A 20,755-nucleotide genomic window follows, 5' to 3' on the forward strand; every position below is an offset into this window, starting at 1 on the left:
GGAGACTGGAGGAGGCACATGGAGCTGAGAGGCACGTGAAGAAACTGTGCCTGCCTTTTGCTCCGTGGACTGGGTGACACAGATGCAGGTGAGACCCATGGGGAGGTGACAATGGCGGTTTTTGTCTTGATTTTGATTTTGCTCTTTTCCTCCCAGAATTGTCTGGTTGTTTCTGACCCTTTTCTGTGTGTCCCCACTGGAAGTGTTAGGAGAAAAAGGCTGTCCTAAAGCTAATTCCATACAGGCTTTGTGGACGCCACCCCCACCCCAGGCCAAAGCCAAAAACACTGGGAACTCCAAATCCCATCACCACCCAAGGGAAGGTGGCTGGGACCTGAGGGTGGGGTTAAGCAGCCAGGTTGGTGTAAAGCCAGACCCATGGGCTTTGGAGGGGTCCCCCATTTTGGCTCCCCGCCAGCTCGCAGCGGCCGGCCAGCTCGGAGAGTGCCTTTGGGTTTCCAGGTCGGCGGATCGGGTAGGACACATTAAAGACTCTATTTCCCTATTTTCTCCCTGAGTTGTCCATTTTCCTTATTTCCTTTTCCCTTGTAAATAAACCTTTTATGAACCTTTTGTGTGTGCCTGTAGTGGAGTATTCATAAGTCCCTTTGAAGCGCGCGGGTGAGGACCCCCAGCCAGGCAACCCGTTCAATATCGGGGCTGCCCTGTAACAGAAGGTGCTTCAGACTTGGGGCAGGCTTTGGGGCCTTGCTCTGGGCCAATCCCATTTGGATGGAGTTTTACCCACGAGGGGGCGGGGAACTTTGGGTGCTTGATTTAGAAATTATATTCTCTACTTTTCCTGTCTTGTTTCCTAGTTGTATTAAAGTTCCTTTTCATTAAAGTCTCATGTTTTGTGTTGATGCGCGGATGGCAGAACCCATTTAGAGCAGGCAGGCTTGCAGGATCTGGGGTGGCCCCTCTCTGGCCTGTAACACCTTAACATCTGCTTCCTGCTAGGTGAAAAAATGGATCTGGTGACACACAACACGCTCTAAGTAAACAGTGATGATTTCTACGGCGACCGCGCTAAGGAAGGGAAGGCAAAGGCAGCTGACCTGCGCCCTGGAGGCGGGTAGGGGCGGATCTTTCCTCTGCCCGGAACTGTTCTCCCGGGGGCTGCATCCCGACCCGGACTTGGAAAGCCGCAGGCCGGGGCCGGAAGCGCGCGCTGCACCGCGCAGCGTGTCCTTGCGGAGGGAGGGAGCGCGAAAGAAGTCGCGGAGGACGGCGCAAGATGGCGGCCTTCTCCGGTGGGTCTGGGCCGGGGGCAGGCGCGGGGGGCTCGGTCGCGCCTCATCCGCCGGGCGGGGAGACGCGGGGCGGCCGGGGCCGCGGGGCGGGGGTCGCTGTCCGGCCTGGCCCCGCGGGGCCGCGGGCGGGGGGCGCGGCGGGCGGCCCGGCCCTGCGCGGGGGGCTGCGGGGTTCGGGGCGCTGTTGGGGGCGGCCGCCGGGCCCCCCACCCCGCGCGCCCCTTCCCGCCCCGGCCGCCGGGCTGCCCTGCGGGGCCCCGCGCCCCGGACCAGGCCTCGGCCCCGCGACGTGGCGGCCCGGCCCGCCCGGCTCGCCCAGCCCGCGCCGCGTGGGGGCCCCGGGGGTCCCCTCCAGGGGACCCTCCCGGCTGTTTCAGGACCGTCTTACAAAAGAAAGGACCCGGGCGGAGCCCCGACATGTGGTAAACTCCGTAGCGACCCCAACCTGCGGTCCGAGGGGTGCGTGGGGCGGCAGCTGTCATCCCCCCTCCTCCGCCCTCGGCCCCCCGGGCTGCTCGGGAGGGGTCGGGGTGGGGGGACCCCGCGGCGGGGGGCCCTGACAGCAGGTGCCGGGCCCAGGGAGGCCTCCCGGGAGGGCTTTTCTATGTTGTAGGATGACTTCGGATCAGCATCGTCTTTCTTTTAGCTTCCTCCGGGAGGCACGTCAGGGATCCAGATTCCCTGGGCAGGAGAGAGGATGTCTGGTGTTTCAGTTGCATCTCGTGATAGGAACCCCGGGGACTCGACAGAGGCTTTTCTTTCCCAGCTTTCTGCTAAAACAAGAGTTTAGAGCCCAGATGTGTTTAGGGGTGTTGGAGTATGGAAGAGTAGGATGTGATGAGTACAGACCAAAGTAGAATTAACAGACATGAGCAGCCCGGTTATTTTTCATGACTGTCAAGCATGCTATAGAGAAGGCGCGGATTTAAAGTAAACAGGTGGAGAAAATGAGCAGAATAAAACAAGACACTGCCTGGAATCTGCGGAAGGCAGCCTGTGGTTGCTGCTTGTGTTAGGGGGAGAGGATGACCTGAGCTAATTCCAAGCAGGCCTTGTGGACCCCACCCCTACTGCAGACCAAAGCCATCAGGACATTGGGAAAGACAAATCCCATCACCACCAAAGGGAGGGTGGCTGGGACCTGAGGGTGGAGTTAAGCAGCCAGGTTGGATATAAAAACCAAACACGTGGGCCTTGGGCTGGCTTGCTGTTGCTCGCCTCCTGGCTACACAGCTCCTGGCTGGCGGCCAGCTCTGAGTGCCATTTTGGGATTCCTGATCAGCGTATCGGATCGGGCAGGACTCATTTAAAACTTTGTCTCCCACTTTTCTCCCTGAGCTGTACATTTCCTCATTTCCCCTTCCCTTGTAAATAAACCTTTTATTAACCTTTCGCGTGTGCCTGCAGCAGAGCATTGATAAGTCCTTTTAAGCGCGCGGGTGAGGACCCACAGCCAGGCAACCCCTTTTCTATCGGGGCTGCCCTATAACAGTTGCTGTAAGAGTTCCAGGAGCAATTGCAGCTTGTAGGGTTCTGTAGGCAGCGTATTTAAGATTATCACTCCGTTTATAAGCTGTGCACATTTTGGGAGCAAACACAGCTAGACTTGTGGAGGCGTCTCTCAGAAAGGTTTGCTTGGATTTACAACTTAGAGATTTTTTTATCCTTACAATCTCTGGATTTTCCTTAGAGATTTAGAGGTAGGAGAACCTTCTTTTTTTGAAAATGCTTTTTATCCTTTTTCATGTTATTAGCGTTTGTATTTAAACCAGTTCACCATATGAAATTTTAGTGTTGGGTCTTAGGTTAACTAAGTATGATTCATCTCACCTTAAGCAAAGAAAGTTTTACTTTTACAATGGATAGATTCAGGTTGCAGATTAGTTTTATGCCTTCTCAAAAATAATTATAAGAAGTAGAGAACTTCCAAATTCATTATCTTTGGGGCTTGGGATGTTTGAGTGTTGTTAATTTTTAAATAGGAATGTTTATTTTGGAAATGATAATAGTAAAAACTGCATGTTTACAAAAAATCTTTTTTTGGAAAGGAGGGTTAAGTAACCCAACTAACTGTTCCTTATAGTTACCCTCTTTCAGTTCATTTGAGAAATGATAAAATGACACTATCCAACCAGGAATAACACTATCAATTCATTTAGGAAAGTTTTTTTTTTAAAAAAGATTTATTTATTTATACAAGAACCGGGGTACAGGCCAGATGCGTGGGAGGGTGAGAGGATTCACCAAAGACAGAGCAGGGAACAGAACAGGCAGACTGACTGAAATACACTGCTGAGGGGAGCAGCGGGCGAGGCAGGAGAGGTTCTGCTGCGCCATGTGGGAACCTCGCCGGCCGGCCGGGATTGAACCTGCACTGCAGAGGCTGCGGACAGCTTCACAGTGCTGCGCTCAACCGCCTGCACCACCAGGGGAGGCCCTTAGGAAAGGTTTTGAATAGAATTACTCAAACCAGTGAACAGTTATGGACAGAACAGTTCTTTAGTTGACATGTCCACTGCCCACATTTCACCACAGGCCTCTCCCTTTTCTGTAGCTAGAGTTTTGATCATGGCTCCCAATCAGTGTGGATTTTTTTCCATTTGTCTGTCTTTGTTTTTGCTGTAGGTATTTAAGGTATTCACATGGTTCTTGAATAACCAAGGCACATTATCTGTAGAAGAAACTACCACGATGCTGGTCTAGAACCCTATCTCTGGTGACTTTTCACTAGTCTTAGGAACGAAATGAAATGCTCACTGATGGCAGTTGGAATTAAGTGGTACCAAAGGATCAGACACATTACATATTGTTGTCGCTAAGCTTCCTATGTCCCTGCAAGGCTGGTAATATTAACACCATTTTGAGTGGAGAAAACAGGTGTATAACTTGACTCACATTGCATTTCACATAGGTGCACGCTTGGATTTCAATGCGAGTCTTACTCTAAAACCTCCTCTTTCAACAGTGCCACACTAAGGAGTTAGATAGAACTGAGCTAAGCTGCCAGACCTTACCTTGTTCTGTGAACAGTAATTTTAAGAGCAGTATGAGTTAAGTGTAGTAGTATGTGTGTTCTTAAAAAGTACTTTTTAATTTCAGAGATGGGGGTTATGCCTGAGATTGCCCAAGCCGTGGAAGAGATGGATTGGCTGTAAGTACTCGAAGCTTAAATGTATGTGACGACTGTTTTGTAATTGCAGTAGTTGTTAGTCGTCAAATATTTTTGGGTCTAGTTGAGTAAGTGAAAATTTTTAGTTAGAGAAGATTCATAATATTTACCAAATAAAATCCTCTTTTGGGTTTATAGTTTAATAAGACTGAATTAGTTTAGGTGATTTTTTTTTTTTTTTTAACTAACTAAGAGTCTTCAAAATATGATTCTTTTAGTCTCCCAACTGACATCCAGGCGGAATCTATCCCGTTGATCCTAGGAGGAGGTGATGTCCTTATGGTATGTTCAAATTTGGCTCTGGTTGGAGCCTGGGACACGATTCTGGGCCTGTCACTCACTTGAAGAACTCCATAGACTTAGGATATTTTCAGTAAATTGATTTTATTTACTCACATGTATAATACATATCTTGTATTCAAGCTATTAGGTAGAAATTGTGGGGAACACAAAGGTGAATAAGACCGTTTTTGAGGTGCTTAACCCAGTAGCCCAGTAAGAAATGTACACAGGTAAATGTCAAGCAGGAGAGGATACAGCACCTGTGTGAGGTGCAGGGTACCCCGGGGTCAGCCTCCTGTAGCATCCCAGGTGTCCTGCTCGAGGGACCCAGGGGGCTCTGCTTAGAGGAGGCTTATTTGGGTAAGGGCAGGTGAAAGGGAGAGGGGGCGGCACATCCGTGAAAGCAGTGAGTGAGAGGAGGCCTCTTCCCAAGAGTCATGTTGAAGAATTGGAGTATTTGTTGGCCATGGGTATTGTTGGAAATTCATAAGGTTGTGTTATGTGGTTAGAATTGCATTTTTAGTAAATGGAATTTGATACCAGCGTGTCCCCTGCATAGCTCTGAGATAGTGACTGCTGTGAGAATACTTTTGTAATAATCCAGGTGAGATGGTGAGGGTTTAGATTGGAATGGTAGCAGTGGGGAAGAGCAGAGAGCAGGTTTTGAGGGCGTGGGAGAGATATGCCAGGCCTGGCAGTCCTCAGAGTTGACAGGAGAAACCTGAGCAGATGGAGGCGCTGAATGAAGGCAGCTAGTCCCGGCCAAGATTCCTGCATGGACTCACACTAACGTTTGACTCCTTTAATTGAAAACTACAACTGTAAAATTGACTTTTCCCCTCTCATTCAGGCTGCAGAAACAGGAAGCGGAAAAACTGGTGTAAGTAATAAATTTCAATTGACTAAATTTGTAAGAGTTGATTTTTAAAGGAGTTTTAAACACTAGTTTTTATTTTGAAATGTTTACTAAAACAAGCTCCTCTGAAATGTAAGGGATTGGTTGCTTGCCACTGAGAGTGTCACTTTTCTTGCCAGCAGATTCTCTAGCTCTACAGGAGTATGACTTTAAGGCTATAGTTTTAAGCTGAACCTGGAGAAAGAGTTACAGTATCTTTAGTCGATGTTTATACTGGCTCCTGAGTTGAATCCAGTGACTAGTGATCCAGAGGCTCCCTGTGGAGGTTGCTCTCCTTTTGGCCTCATCTAGAGGGACCATTTCTCAGACTGCATGGGTTGTCCCCTCTTTGGCTGTCCCCTCTTTGGCTGTCCTCTTTGCTCTGCAGGCCCCCCATGCTTCGTTGTTTGGGGCTGTCAGCTGGCTCCCGTATCCTTCAGTGGCCGCTTAGCTCTCTGGTATCTTACTGGTATTTTGGTTTTGGGCAAATAAAATTGGAGCAGCAGTCTGTTTAATGTGCACGTGTAACTTCTGTAATTTATACTATTACATTGTCGTTGATGCCTGAGTACTAATGTAGACAACTTGTTTCTTTGATAGGCTTTCAGTATTCCAGTCATTCAGATAGTTTATGAGACTCTGAAAGACCAACAGGAAGGCAAAAAAGGAAAAACAACCATTAAAACTGGTGCTTCTGGTAATTTTTGCATGTTAATATTTTCCTTTTGTGTAAATCAGGGATTCCCATCCTTGGCATGTATAGATGCGAGGTTTGCATTTTCTGTGTCGGTAGCTGGGAGGTGGTATTGGTGTTTGGTGTGTGGGAGACAGGGAAGCTAAATGTAATTTGGGAAAAATCAGTGGGACAGAGAAAGATGGTCTCTTCTGAAATATTTTAATGTTTTTTTTACTTGATTCTTTTTTATGCCTCATATTACAGGTAACTTGGCACAGTGCTTTACAAAATATAAAAGAAAGATTTTACAAATAATTAATGGGGTAAAAAATTCATGATAGTGGAAACTACTGTCACCCACAGGGAAGAGGCTTGCACTTTCTTTTACGATAAGAAAAAAGGTGCCTAAGGAGTTCAAATGTAGAGCGTAAATTTTAAAAAGTCAGTTTCTCATTTTCAGTCTGAATGGACATAGGTCCTTCCACTAGCATTTCTGGGCCATGAACAATCTTAACCTCAGTTTCTACCTCATTAAATTACGGTGCTTCTTAAATGGTTTCTGAATGCGATCTTGAGTCATCTGTGATTTTGCTGTATTTTTTTATTCCAGATTTTAAGTCACTTTTGTGTTGATACAGAACAGGATGTGACAAAATTGCAAGCTGAAGTGGAGTAAACTTTCTTTTCAGCAGTTTGGGAGTAACTGTTACATAGTCCATGGAAGGAATTCACTTATAAATGAATTGAGAGCTAGATATTGGATATGAGCCATTGTAGACTATTGGCCTATTCAGAAATAGTTTCAGAACTTGTAAGAACTTTAAACTCTCCTTTGTGAATGATGATGATGAAAGAGTGATAAAAGAGGATGCTTCCAGAGGGGGATGACCAGAGTAATAGTGGCTCAGCAATCATGTCCTCTCAGAAACAAAAAACTAGACACTAAATTCTGGAGAAATGAGTGAAAAAGGAGATGAGATCAATGTTAAATCACCGCAGAGATCTGGAAGGAAAACCATTTGTTCTAAAACATAGGACCAAGACTAATTAGAAATAATCTAGATGAAGATGTCTGTCTGCGTGCTTCCTACTGTCCACCAATGGGAGAGAGACTCTCTCGGAGTAACCTAGAGAAGAATTCACATTGGTCAGGGAGCTGGGCTTCAAAACATGGACAGTTCTCTTCAGCGATGGTAGTGTTTTGTTAGCCACACACTACTGAGATATTTTAGAAAAGGAAAATATCGATCCCATCACAGTGTGGAGGAAAGAAACTTGTGGGTTCTGAATGTGATGTTGAATTAAGATAAAGGACTTGCTTTTCATTTAATAATAATAAAAATGTGACTGGATCCTGTTATGTTGGTCATTTATTTCCATTATGATTCAGGTCAGCTTGTTTAGTTACCAAAACTTTATTTTGTCAGTGTCCTCATAGTTACAAGATCAGTGACAGCTGCTTTGCACTGAAGCAAGTGGGGAGCTAAGGTTTTAGCCCGACGGGGTGGAGATTACCTTTGGTGTGTTTCACTGTTCAGTTTCAGTGTTGCTAGCAGCATTTATTCATATGTTTCCAATGCATAAAGCCATATTAAGTCTAGAAGAATTAAAGTCTCATAAAATATATTTGCTTTTTTTTATAGCCTTTTAAATTTCAGGTTTATGAGTAATTTTTCTTATTTTATTTAGTGCTCAATAAATGGCAGATGAACCCATATGACAGAGGATCTGCTTTTGGTAAGTGGGTAGATTTTAGCAGCTTCTTTATAATTCAGAAACTGATTCCTAAGAATAGCAAGGAAATTATGAAAAAGGATAGTAAATAAAGATTGAATTTAGCAGCTATTAGAACAGAGTCACTACAGTGAAACCCTTTAATATAAAATAGGAATAGACAAATCAGTGAGATATTGTGGAACTAAATTCCAGTATATATGAGAAGTTAAAATGTAGACCAAAAAAATTTAAGTGGGGAAAAAGGGTAATTCTCTAAGGTGCTAGTTAATTGATAATACGTCTAGAGGGATGGATTATCTAGAGGGATATAAAATTGACATAATTAGAAGTGACTTCTAATGTATTTAAGATATATATTTGAATTATTTATGACATATATAATTCAACTATAGAGAACTACATATGCAGTTTAGAGCTGGAGGAGTTTTTCCTAACCCAGATAGGAAACTGGCAAGGGGTTCTTGAGTAGGTAACAAACACGAAGGTGTGTCCAAGAGTCATTACAAAGAATGAGTCAGAACTGCATTGATGTAGCGGCGTCTGCACAGGGAATAGTAAGATGCAGTGAGCAGAGAAATGTGGGGTGGGCTTGAGGACCATGCCCACAGCAAGCAGGATCCTTAAATCGCTATTCTCCCCACAGATCTAACTGGTAGAAGAGTTTATATCTGCATAGAGAATTTTGAATGTTTAAGATTTTGTCATTGTCAGAGATTTTTTTTTAAAGATTTATTTACTTATGCATACAAGAACCGGGGTACAGGCCAGAGATGCGGGGGGTAAGAGGATTCACCAGAGACAGTGGGGAGCAGAACAGGCAGACGACAGAAATACACTGCTGAGGGGAGTAGTGGGCGAGTCAGGAGAGGTCTGCTGCGCCATGTGGGTAGCTCCCTGGCCGGCTGGGGATTGCTTCATAGTGTGGTGCTTAACTCCTTTCGTCACCAGGGAGGCCCACCAGAGATATTTTTTAAAAGGCCAAAGTTTTACGTTCTGTAGTGCCATATGAGTAATAATTTACTTTGAATAAGTAATTTAATCTCTGATGAGTGAAGTAAAGTGTGTGATCAGGTGCTGTTTCTGGGTTTGTTCTGCATTCAGGTGTGGAACGAGTTGGAAACCTGAGCCAGAGTTTCTTTCCAGTTTGGATAAAAGTCAGATGTTTTACCTAGAGCCAGCAAGCGCAGTGAGCACTGACTGACCCTGGTGGGCGGCGCAGAGCCGCATTCTCTAGTGTCCTGACATCAGCAGATAGCTGCAGGGTCTTTCTTTGTGCTTCCTTTATGCTTTCTGGATCCATGAATTGGAAAACAAACCAGAAACTTCCTTTTTACCTTTTAGTGTCGTATTCACTCAAGCTCTAATTGCAGCATAAAATCAGAGCAACAAGTATTGACCAGTGGGTGCCGTGTCATACTTGAGTATCTGCTTCCTTATAGAATTCTGGGAATGCTTGTCTGAACACATTCAGGTTGGCAATGCAGGCTCTGGGAATGCAGGTCAGCTGAGTGACTGTGCTGATTCCTTTCTTGACTTGTTGCTATAAAATCTTGGCCTGCTTTACTAGATGGCAGTGGAGAAGCTAGCCTCCAGTATGCCAAGGCCTTCCAGGCGGTGAATAAAGGCCATTTCTCTAGGAAAGATATTGCTGCCTCTCACAATCAGCCAGCTTCAGTCTCTGGAACGCTGTAGCAAGTGAAGGAATTATAAGGCTGAACAGAACTTATCTCAGCATGCATGATTTATATAATTGGTACTCGCATAATTTTCTGTTTTTCTCATCCAGCAATTGGGTCCGACGGTCTGTGTTGTCAAAGCAGAGAAGTAAAGGAATGGCATGGGTGTAGAGCTACTAAAGGACTAACGAAAGGTATGAAACTGTTCAGATGCGTATAAACTTCTGAGGTACATTGTTCATAGATACATTTTCTTTAAAGAGCTTTAATTCAAGAAGCTGAAAAGATTTTTAATGTTTACTGGTTTTCGTTTGATACATAGAAATTGCAATATGAAAGTGGCTGTTGGTAAGTCAGCCTGTGTGACCTGTAGAATCTCAAAGTGCTTTCCCTGCAGGGAAGCACTACTATGAAGTCTCCTGTCATGACCAGGGGTTGTGCAGAGTCGGGTGGTCGTCTATGCAGGCTTCCTTAGACCTGGGTGAGTGTTTCTAAAATAACCTGAATTTAGTTAATTATATTTGTGGATTGTTAACCTTCTTTATATAATGGGAAACAATAGTAAGTTTAAACATATAAAGTTTGTATTTTAGAGACATGGAAATAATAGCGTTTATCTTCACCTTGCTTCAAAAATGATGTGCAGTAACTTACCAAAAACACAAAAATCATGGAGTAAAAACTTGGGAGGAATAAAGATGATATGAATAAAGTTAGTTGCATGAATATGTCAGTGGTGCTTCAAGTTAATTTACATTTGTAAACTTACTTAATAGATCTTTTGATTTATAGTGTATTCTTATCACTTATGTAATGTGTATTTTCAATCTAGGTACTGATAAATTTGGCTTTGGCTTTGGTGGAACAGGAAAAAAATCCCATAATAAACAATTTGATAACTATGGAGAGGTATGTGCATTGTTGACTTAATGGTAGCTTTTGTAAGGTTTTTTGCTTTCTTATTTGATCACTCATGAGGGAGCCAAAGATCTAAAATGATTTCTCAAAGTCAGGTGGAGTTCCTGGATGTTTTCTACAGAAAATTAACATGTAAACTTCAATGAAGAAATGCTACAAAGCTAGATTAATATGTGATAGTTACAGTTTTTCTGTTATGCCATTTATTAGCCCCTTCAGACTATACTTTTCTTCCCTTTTCACCTAATTTTGATTTGGGCTTTTTGACTTTCATGCCTCTGTTATTCTGAGTTTTGTCCCTGGCGAATGTCAGCACAGTTGTTCTGCCAAGCCTAGGCCTGTGATGCAGAGGAGCCAAATGCATGTTGCTGTTGCTTCTTGATGATGCACAACTGAAACGTGCGTCATGTTACAGTGTGATGTGACTTCAGTTAAAGAATAGAGTTTTATAATAAAAAATGTTGATTCAGAACAGACACTTCTGTGTGATGCTCTAATAAGCATTGAAACACTTCCATTAGCACTTCAAGAACTCTAATGAGCCTCAGGGAGTTACTATGAAATGCTAATATGTACTTCTGCTGCACGTGCATTTGAACGGGTAAGATTCTGCTTTCTGTTCACTGCCTTTGATGTCCTGGCTCTCTAGGAGTTCACTATGCACGACACCATTGGCTGTTACCTGGACATAGATAAAGGGCACGTCAAGTTCTCCAAGAATGGTAAGCTGCCTGCGGAGCTTGCCACCCGAGGAAAGAGGTGTCGCTAGCTTCCCTGCCTTTCTCAGGAGCAGACCTCCATAAGCATTTCCTGTGTGCCAGGCACCTGGCGGGTACTGCAGACACAGCAGAAAACGGGATGAATAGACAGACATGTTTGCTTCTGTGGGGTTACCCGCTCATGGGGTGAGACAGACAAGTGCATAATGTGTGAGGTGGAAGGAGTGCACTGAGTCAGGGAGAAGGGAGCGGAGTGGAGAGCACCCACGGGTCCTGTGTTACGCAGGAGGGTCAGTGAAGGCTCTGTGCTGAGGGCATGCGTGGGGAGAGCTCGGAATCTGGTGGTGGGCGGCCTGGCAGACATGGTGCAGACTCACTGGGTAGTTTGTCTTCAGAGCAGACTACTTCTGTCCCGAAAAGCGTAGCTGTGCTATTTTTTAGTGAACACTCTTGCACAGCTGCTTCATTGGAATCTCCTTTTGTCTTGGTCTATTTTTTTTTTTTTTAAAGCAGAGTTTTTTTTTTTTTTTAAGATTTATTGATTGATTTATACATACATGCATACAAGCACTGGGTACAGTCAGAGGCGCGGGAGGGTGAGAGAATTCACCAGAGCCAGAGCAGGATGCAGAACAGGCAGAAGGACCGAAGTACACTGCTGAGGGGAGCAGCGGGCGGCAGGAGAGGTCTGCGCGCCATGTGGGACCCTCCTCTGGTGGCTGGACAGCAGCCGGGGATCGAACCGATGCTGCAGAGGCTGCGGGCAGCTTCGCAACCCAGCGCTCAACCGCTGCGCCACCGGGGAGGCCCAGTCTTGGTCTATTGTAGAGTATAAGAGGGGCTTCTCTAGCCCCTGGTTCAGACCCCGACTTTCACTCCTACAAGTTGAGGCTTATCTTTAAGAAGTGGTTTTATTTTGTTTACTGGTGAAAATAGTATGTTCTCTCTCTGATCACTTAAAAACATGCATGATGGCAGTTCTCTGCACATGCTCTCGGGTCAGGGTGAACGTGGCCTGGGTGGGCTGCAGCTGCCGCTTGCTCCCTGCCTTGACAGTGACCAGCACTGGACTAGCAACACTGACCTTCTCGCCGTCGCAGTGGCCCAGGGCCCTGAGCCAGACCTTGGCCACCTTAGGCTCTCACCGTGGACACGGCGGCTGTATTTGACATCAAGTCTCTGTAGTTAAACAGTACTGTGATGGCTGCTATGTTAGAACAGACTGGCAGGTGGAGTTGGTGAGTGGAATAGAAGGCAGGGAGCCAGCTGGATCCCAGGAGTTCTGTTCAGGAATGTACTAAGTTTGGGGTGCTTGTTAGACATCTGTGTGGTGGAGGCAAGTAACTTGTTAACATGTGAACAAGAGTTGCCCAGGAGAGCTCTGGGTGGGAGCCATCGCCAGGGGATCTTTGGCTTATACAGGACAAACAGCCATAGTTGTGGATGAGATCACTGTGGGTGTGAGAGTAGATGAAGAGGAGCAGAGCTCTGAGACCCGGGGTTTTCATGTGGTGGAGGTCAGCAGACGGAGAAGTGGGTGTGTAAGAAAGCCAGGCCAGGGGAAACCCGATACAGGCTCTGCGGTCCAGGCTGAGAAGACGCTTCATGGCAGAGGGAGCAGTCAGATCGTGTTGCTGCTGCCGATGGGCCTCATCCGCCCAGGAAGGAGCATTGACTCCTGGATTTGGCGCGTGGCATAATCAGTGAGCCCAATGAAGAGTCTTTTTAGTGGGGTGAGGGGTGATTTGGGGTGGGCTGCCTGAGTGGGAATTGGTTCAATAGAGACAGAATGGGATGAAATGTGGACACAGTGAAAATGGAAATAAGAGTTTTATGCAAAGGAGAGAAGAAAACTGAAAGGGAAATGAGGGGAGACGTGGTTCAGAGCTGTCTGTGTCTAGGTGTGTTCTGTGCGCTCTGGTCCGTCTAGCGGAGGCATCGGATGGAAGTGGCCCCAAAGGAAGGGAGTAATCCAAAATGTAGAAGGGCAGAAAGGACAATTTCCAGAGTAAAGAAAAGTGGAGCAAGTGCCCTGGGTAGCGGCGAGGGGGGAGGGCAGGGGGAGGGCAGGTGAGTCAGCGTGTGGTGGTGAGAGCCTGGGGCGTGCTTCTCTGATCATTTCCATCCTCTCTCTCAGGAAAAGAGCTTGGTCTGGCATTTGAAATACCCCCACATTTGAAGAACCAAGCCCTCTTTCCTGCCTGTGTTTTGAAGGTGAGTAAGAATCTCCTTAGAAAAATCTGCTATGGTAATGAACTACTTTGAGCTGTATTATTTTATAATGGTTAGTTTGCATTACATTAAGAATTTAAATTTTCTCCTCTATTCAATGTTAGAATGCCGAACTAAAATTTAACTTCGGTGAAGAAGAATTTAAGTTTCCACCCAAGGATGGTTTTGTTGGTCTTTCCAAGGCGTCCGATAATTTTGTCGTCAAATCTCAGCACACAGGTATTGCTCCTGAGGGGGATAGGGACCTCGTGGGCTCTGCTGAAAACTCTAGCAAGGGTAGCTTCTCCTGCTGAAGATGTACCTACACTTTCCCTGATGTATCTCACACATCAGGAAATTCACTTGGAAACCTGACCCATAAACCGAATCTGGTTTCAGTTCAGGCATTTCTGTCCTGGTCAGGATGGTGCCGCCTGGTGGATGGGATGTGTGCTTGCTAGTGCGCAGCCCGGTGCCACGTGCCTCTGTGGAGCGTTTAATCTTCAGACACCCTGTAGGTTTCCCATTTTACAGACAAAGAGCTTGAGCAGTAGGGACTTGAAGTGACTTGCCCAAGGTCGGAGAGGGGTAGAGCTGGATTGCGCGCTGGCTGGGCTGACTGCAGGGCCCCTTCGCCCGTTGTGCTGTCTCGTCTCTTTCATCTGTGCAGAGCAAGTGCATTTTACAGCTTGTGTACTTTTCACAAAACGCATAAACCATCTGCATTTACTATAAGTAGATTTAAGGAAGTCTTAGCTCATCTTAGCTGGACTGTTCGTGCACCTGTTTTGCTGATAAATGTATTTTGAGGTGGGATATGAATGTGTGCTTGTCTTTTTAATTCTCTTAAGGTAACGCACAGGTGGCCCAAACAAAGTTTCTCCCCAATGCTCCAAAAGCTCTCATCGTTGAGCCCTCCCGAGAGTTAGCTGAGCAAACTCTGAATAACGTCAAGCAGTTTAAGAAATACATTGACAACCCTAAATTAAGGTAAAGTTTCCTTTTGTGCTCAAATGCCTGTTGTCTTTAGATTTGAGGTGTTTTGAAAGGAGAATACAGTAGAAAAGATGAGGTAGAAGTTCAGTGTGTATACATACACACGTGTGAGTGTAAATATATGTATAAATTTTGATATGTAATGATTAGTTTCTATAGAAACTGCTTAAGTGATGTTTGATTTAGAGAAAAAGGAAATTGGGATTTTTCCTGTTTTTCTTACATGAACGCTCATGATTTCCAAAACAGTATCAGTAAAAATCAATTTTTTTAAAGGAGTATTTTATCTAATGTTAGTTTCTTCACTTATTTGCCTGGAAAATATGTCACTGTTTGTAGCATGTTGGTAAACTTACTGCAGCAAATTGGTTTTCGACTTACTCATTGGTGAGTTAACCACCACTCATTGGTGGCTTCTTCCATGTGGGCCTTGGGACAGGTCACTGTCTGGGTCGGAGGCTCTTCCTGCCTCTGGAAGACCCTAGTTAGTGGTCCTGTGGGCTTAAGGCTGGTAGCAGGAAGCTACCATGTCAGCAGACTTTTCTGTCAGTTGATTTACCACTTGATTTTTAATAATTTTGCTTGTATCTTTTTATTTTATTTTATTTTTATATTCCCCATACAATTGCAACCCCCTATTTTGACCCCAGTCCCTCCTCCCCCTCCCCACCCCCCCATAATGTGTCTCTGGTTCATAGTTGTTTGTTGTATCAATTTTTTTTTTTGAAACATAACTCATACCCTAGAACTCACCACTTACAAGTGTCTGATACAGAAGTTTTTAGTGTAGTCACAAGGTTTTGCAACCATTTCCTTTGACTTCAGAAACTGTGCATATTGGCATCACTGAGATTTTCATCTCTTTAATATTTGTCTCTCTTACAAGCTAAGTTTATTCAGGGATAATTTACACTTAATTGTTTTCTAGTATTTTTCAAGTAACTAATGAAATAAGAATAAATGTACACAGGATAATGCTGCATGGACACTTCTAATTAAATTACCTGGCTGCCCTGGGAAGTAAATCTGCTGTTTATAAAAATTGAGATCTTTTTGTAAATACCTTTATTGAGATATAATTCACGCATCATACAAACACTCAAATGTACAGGTTCTTTTAGTTTTTATCATGTTTGCAGAGGTGTGCAACCAGCACCAAGCCAATTTTAAAACATTGTCTTCACCCCAAAAAGAAACACTGTGTTCAGTAGCGTAGTCCCCAGACTCTCAAGGGTCATCCGTGTGACAGCATGTGTTAATACTTCATTCCTTGCCAAAAAGCATTTGCACGTAGCAAATTTTTGCTTATTCAGTAATTAGTGGACATTGGGTTATTTCCACTTTCTGGCTACAGTGCTGTGAACATCACTGTGCAGGTTTTTGTGTGCACATGGGTTTCATTTCTCCTGAATGTAGGACTAGCAGTGGAATGGCCGGATCATACAGTAGCTTCATTTAGCATTTGCAGGAACTGCCAGACTTCTTTCCAAAGTCCTGTACCAGTTTACTTTTCCTACTTATGATGGATATTTAGATATTCTTTCAGAGATACTTTATATGCATACAACCAATATATGTCTAAAAGGGTAGATGGAAACCCAATTTTGGAACACCTTGAATTATCGTAATACAGGACATGCAGACATGACCACTTATGTTTAGCGTGTCCCAGGCATTCACATTCCCCCGCCGCTTCCCACACTGTAGCATTTTATAATTTGTCTAGCATTTTAAAGTGCTTTGTGTCCTTCCATCTCCAGACTTTTGTTGTAGATTTTCTTAGTTTCTTCTCAGTACTAATTTCCACCTAAAAGAAACGAATACAAATCTAACAGGACAGCAGGCGCTAATCTTTGTTGTTGTTTTGGTTTGTGTTTCAGGGAGCTCCTGATTATTGGGGGTGTTGCAGCACGGGATCAGCTCTCTGTTTTGGATAATGGGGTGAGTTATCCTTTAAATTTTTATAAAGGTAACATTATGGGTTGTTGTTTTGATAATATAGTTCAGTGGTGTTTCAAGAAAATGAAGCTGAAATTTAAAGCTATCTTGCAGACATCCTTTTCTTTTCCCAAAAGTACACAGAGCTCTAGTCTCTTCCTGACCCTCAGGTAAGATTCCAGCATACCTGAATCCTTTTTTGGGTTTTCTTTTAGAATTCACTTTTAGCTTTTATGAAGTAAGAGTTATTTCTTGGGCATAATAAAAAAAAAGAAACTGGAGTTAGGATTAGAAATGGAGCTGGAGGGGACTTCAGAGACGGACGGGCATTTGGCAGCGATCCTTGTGGAGGATGCAGGACGGTAAGACAGTGGTTACTGTGAAGACAGCCGTGCGTTCTATCATAAATAAGGGGCAGTTGTAAAGGCTGTGTCTAGGCGTGCAGTTACGTTGAGTTGGTAATCCTCGTTCTTAACTGCTCAAGTCCGTGGAACTTACTACTGGTAGGATTTTATAAAATATTTTATCTGTATGAAACTGTCTCTTTATAAATTTCTCTCCCATTTCCTTCTCTAAATATTTTATTATTTACTCTAAAACTGATGGTGAGTCAGAGAGAGCAAGTATGTCCTCCCCACAGTGCTGTTGGTGCCTGTTTCAAATGAGGTTTTATGCTGAATGGTTTAGATTGGACCCAGTAAGGCATGTTAAGAGCAAGGAATCATATTACCTACTGTGCCGGTTAATGCTATTCTAAGGTAATAATATTGTTTTGGTAGGTTCTTATTTAATGTATTTTTTTTTTAGTGTTTATAAGAAGGATTTAATATATTCATCTCAATTTGGGTTCTTCATATCTGAATTCAATTTTTCCAAAAATTATAAAGTTTCTTAATTCATATTTTCCAGCTACAGAGCTTCTAGGGAATTAGATCTACTTTCGTCAGACATATTTATAATTTGCTGTGGCCCATGCCAATGGCCAAGCACAGGTGGTGCTAGTGCGCAGCTGTCCTGCCAGCAATCAGTTCTGTTCTTAGGGACTGTCTCTTGTTCTTTTTCTCTTCCTTCCATCTTCCATTCTCTGCTTCTGTTGTCTTCCACCATCCTCTGGATCAGCACTAGCTCTGTGTTGTATTTAAGCTGGGACTCAGGTCAGCTGTGGAGTGAATGGGTAGAAGTACTTAATATTTCAGTCTTTTCAAGTTGCAGTGCTGCGCACACGTACGGGGGTGGGGGCTGTCGGAGGAGGTGGTGCAGTTCTGCAAGTCTGGGCACGTCGCAGGCTTTTCCAGTTTAGCTGACTCTCTAATTTTCAAAAAACCCCAAGAGGTCTTTTGTCTATTTTCATGCTTATTTGTGCTCACATGAATGTATTCACAAACACACTTAAAAATACTTACGGTTTTACTATTTTCCAGAAATGGGCCAGGCACTGCTAGATGTGTTACATGCGTTTTTTGGTTTTTACAGTCGTCCTCTGAGATGGCAGTCTTCTCTGTTTTTACGGGTTATGAAAAGAGCTAGTAGTAAATATTACCTAACTTGCCTAAGATCTTACAGCTCCTCGGTCCTGCTTGCTTCAAAGCCTGTGTTCCTTCGTTATATGTGTGGGTTCGCTTAGAAGGTGTGTGGAGGGTGGGGGCAGGGAATTAGAATAATGTCGTTAATTGTTTGTACTGGCATGGGACTCATTAGCATTTATGCTATTTATTTTGTGTGTTTTTGAAAATTTTTGCAGTAAGATGCTAACCAAAACTTCTTCTTATTGAATTGGACCTTTCCTTATGTTTGGACTTTGGGTTCGAATCCAAGTTTTGGTTTTATTAGCTGTATAATCTAAGTCCTGTGGCTTTAGTATTGTAAACTTCAAGTTCCTCATTTAAATAGGAAGAATAATAGTGTTGCTCTATAACATGAAATGATTTATTACTTGTAAAACATCAGCATAGTACCTGTTCATTATAAAAGCACTTGACAAATAGAAATTATTGTTTTTCTGGATAATCAGATCATTATTATTGATTATAACTCAATTTATTTTAAAAAATAACTACATTTATTGAGTTTTTGGCACACTAGGCATTAAATGTGTTATATATTCCATCTCCTAATTTTCATGACAATTTTACAAAGCAAGAAGGTATCACCCATTTCAAAAAAAGGAAATGGAAACTAAAAGAGATTAAGTTGAGGTTACACAGCTGGGTATGAATCCTGCATTTATTTCAGACTTCCTATAAATACATCATTTTTTTATTGAGAGATACAAATGTATATATTAGGCTATAAAAGTCTTCACATTAGTTTCAAACCAAATTCAAGTTTAGTAATAGAGCATTACATGTAACTCTCTTTTTGCACACAGTAGAGCTGACTGCGGCAGTGTGCTTGTTGTTATTATAAGTTGACCAACATTGCTATTGTATAATGATTGTAACAATTCTTCGGTTTTCATTAGGTGCTTCTTTTGATATTTTTCAGGTAGATATAGTTGTTGGCACCCCAGGAAGACTAGATGATTTGGTGTCCACTGGAAAGCTGAACTTATCTCAAGTTAGATTCCTGGTCCTGGATGAAGCTGTATGTTGACATATAGTCATGTTTTTAAAAAAGAGATCTTCTTATATCTTTGGAGCTAAAATGTGTAAAATGATGAAGAAGAAATATATTTCAGTCTTAATCCCAGTACCTAGAGATAATCATTATTACGAACTTTGTACATTTTTCACTCTCATTTTCATGTAAATATTATTTCATATAGTTGAAATCAACTATCAAGAATCTGGGGAAAACTCATTTTTTTTTTAATGTAGAATCATAAGTGTTCACATCATTATCTATAAGTTAGGTTTTTTTTTTTTTTTAAGATTTATTTATGCATACAAGAGCTGGGGCACAGGCCAGAAATGCGGGGGGTTGAGAGGATTCACCAGAGACAGAGTAGGGGACAGAACAGGCAGACTGATTGAAATACACTGCTGAGGGGAGCAGCAGGCGAGACAGGAGAGGTCTGCCTCACCATGGGGGTTGCTCCCTGGCTGGCCGGGGATTGAACTTGTGCTGCAGAGGCTGCGGATTGCTTCATAGTTCGGTACTTAACAACCCTTGCACCACCAGGGAGACCCTGTTAGGTTTTCTTTTAAGATTTATTTTTAATCTATGCATACAAGAACTGGGGTGTATGCCAGAGGTTGGGAGTGGGATGAGAAGATTCACCAGAGTCAGAGTGGGGAGCAGAAAAAGCCAATCTATTGAAACAGACTGCTGAAGGGAGCAGCGGGCAAGACAGGAGAGGTCTGCTGCGCGCCATGTGTGTTAGCTCCCTGGCTGGGAATCGAACTCATGCTTCAGTAGCTGGCAATTTCTTTTTCTTTTTTTTTTTTTTTTTAATATTTGTTTTATTTTTATGCATACAAGAGCTGGGGTACAGGCCAGAGCTGTAGGGGGGTGAGAGGATTCACCAGAGACAGAGTGGGGAACAGAATAGGCAGATCAACTGAAATACACTGCTGAGGGGAGCAGTGGGCAAGACAGGAGAGGTCTGCTGTGCCATGTGGGTTGCTCCCTGGTTGGGGATTGAACCCATGCTGCAGTGGCTGTGGCCAGCCTCATAGGTTGTGTCTCAACCTCCTGCACCACCAGGGAGGCCCAGCTGGCAATAGCTTGATGGCACTGAGACTTTCACCCATGCGCTACCAGGGAGGCCCCTAAATGAGTTTTAAAGATTCTAATGGTCTGTTATAGGGATGCTTCATGGCTTACTGCCCACTCTCACTAACTAGATGTGTAGGTTATTTTGTACTCCAAACAGTTATTTTTGTTAATACCTAGATTTTTTTTTTAAAGATTTATTTATTTATTTATACAAGCACTGGGTACAGTCAGAAGTGTGGGAGGGTGAGAGAATTCACCAGAGCCAGAGCGGGGAGCAGAGCAGGCAGAAGGACCGAAGTACACTGCTGAGGGGAGCAGCGGGCGGCAGGAGAGGTCTGCGCGCCATGTGGGACCCTCGCCAGGTGGCCGGGGATCGAACCGGTGCAGCAGAGGCTGCGGGCAGCTTCGCAACCCAGCGCTCAGCCGCTGCGCCACCGGGGAGGCCCAATACCTAGATTTTTTATTGACATATTACAATTTCTTAGTCTCATAGTTGTTCAGTGTGAACTGATAGGATATTAATGTGCTTGAGACTCTCGGTACATTATTTTCCCAAATTATTTTCCATATTGATTGAACTGGTTTATCAACACTTTTTTTTTTTTTTTTCCCATATTAAAATCATATG

The 20,755-nt window shown here is 43.7% G+C and overlaps 1 protein-coding gene across 1 annotated transcript in view; it reads left to right on the forward strand.

The window, feature by feature from the left end:
• Nucleotides 1–1,237: 1,237 nt before the first annotated feature.
• DDX1 (DEAD-box helicase 1) overlaps nucleotides 1,238–20,755 on the forward strand; it is a gene marked incomplete at both ends in the record, with an annotated part of 30,436 nt that continues 10,918 nt past the window's right edge. Inside the window, 15 exons of the mRNA XM_084236004.1 lie at nucleotides 1,238–1,712; nucleotides 4,353–4,404; nucleotides 4,641–4,704; nucleotides 5,555–5,584; nucleotides 6,200–6,296; nucleotides 7,965–8,012; nucleotides 9,799–9,882; nucleotides 10,086–10,169; nucleotides 10,521–10,597; nucleotides 11,256–11,328; nucleotides 13,463–13,539; nucleotides 13,662–13,776; nucleotides 14,388–14,526; nucleotides 16,413–16,473; nucleotides 18,955–19,053. Of these exons, the coding sequence (XP_084092130.1) occupies nucleotides 1,238–1,712; nucleotides 4,353–4,404; nucleotides 4,641–4,704; nucleotides 5,555–5,584; nucleotides 6,200–6,296; nucleotides 7,965–8,012; nucleotides 9,799–9,882; nucleotides 10,086–10,169; nucleotides 10,521–10,597; nucleotides 11,256–11,328; nucleotides 13,463–13,539; nucleotides 13,662–13,776; nucleotides 14,388–14,526; nucleotides 16,413–16,473; nucleotides 18,955–19,053 (1,575 nt within the window). The remainder of the gene's footprint in view (nucleotides 1,713–4,352; nucleotides 4,405–4,640; nucleotides 4,705–5,554; nucleotides 5,585–6,199; nucleotides 6,297–7,964; nucleotides 8,013–9,798; nucleotides 9,883–10,085; nucleotides 10,170–10,520; nucleotides 10,598–11,255; nucleotides 11,329–13,462; nucleotides 13,540–13,661; nucleotides 13,777–14,387; nucleotides 14,527–16,412; nucleotides 16,474–18,954; nucleotides 19,054–20,755) is intronic.

This window comes from Talpa europaea, assembly GCF_964194135.1.
Source record: "Talpa europaea genome assembly, chromosome: 6".
NCBI lineage: Eukaryota > Metazoa > Chordata > Mammalia > Eulipotyphla > Talpidae > Talpa > Talpa europaea.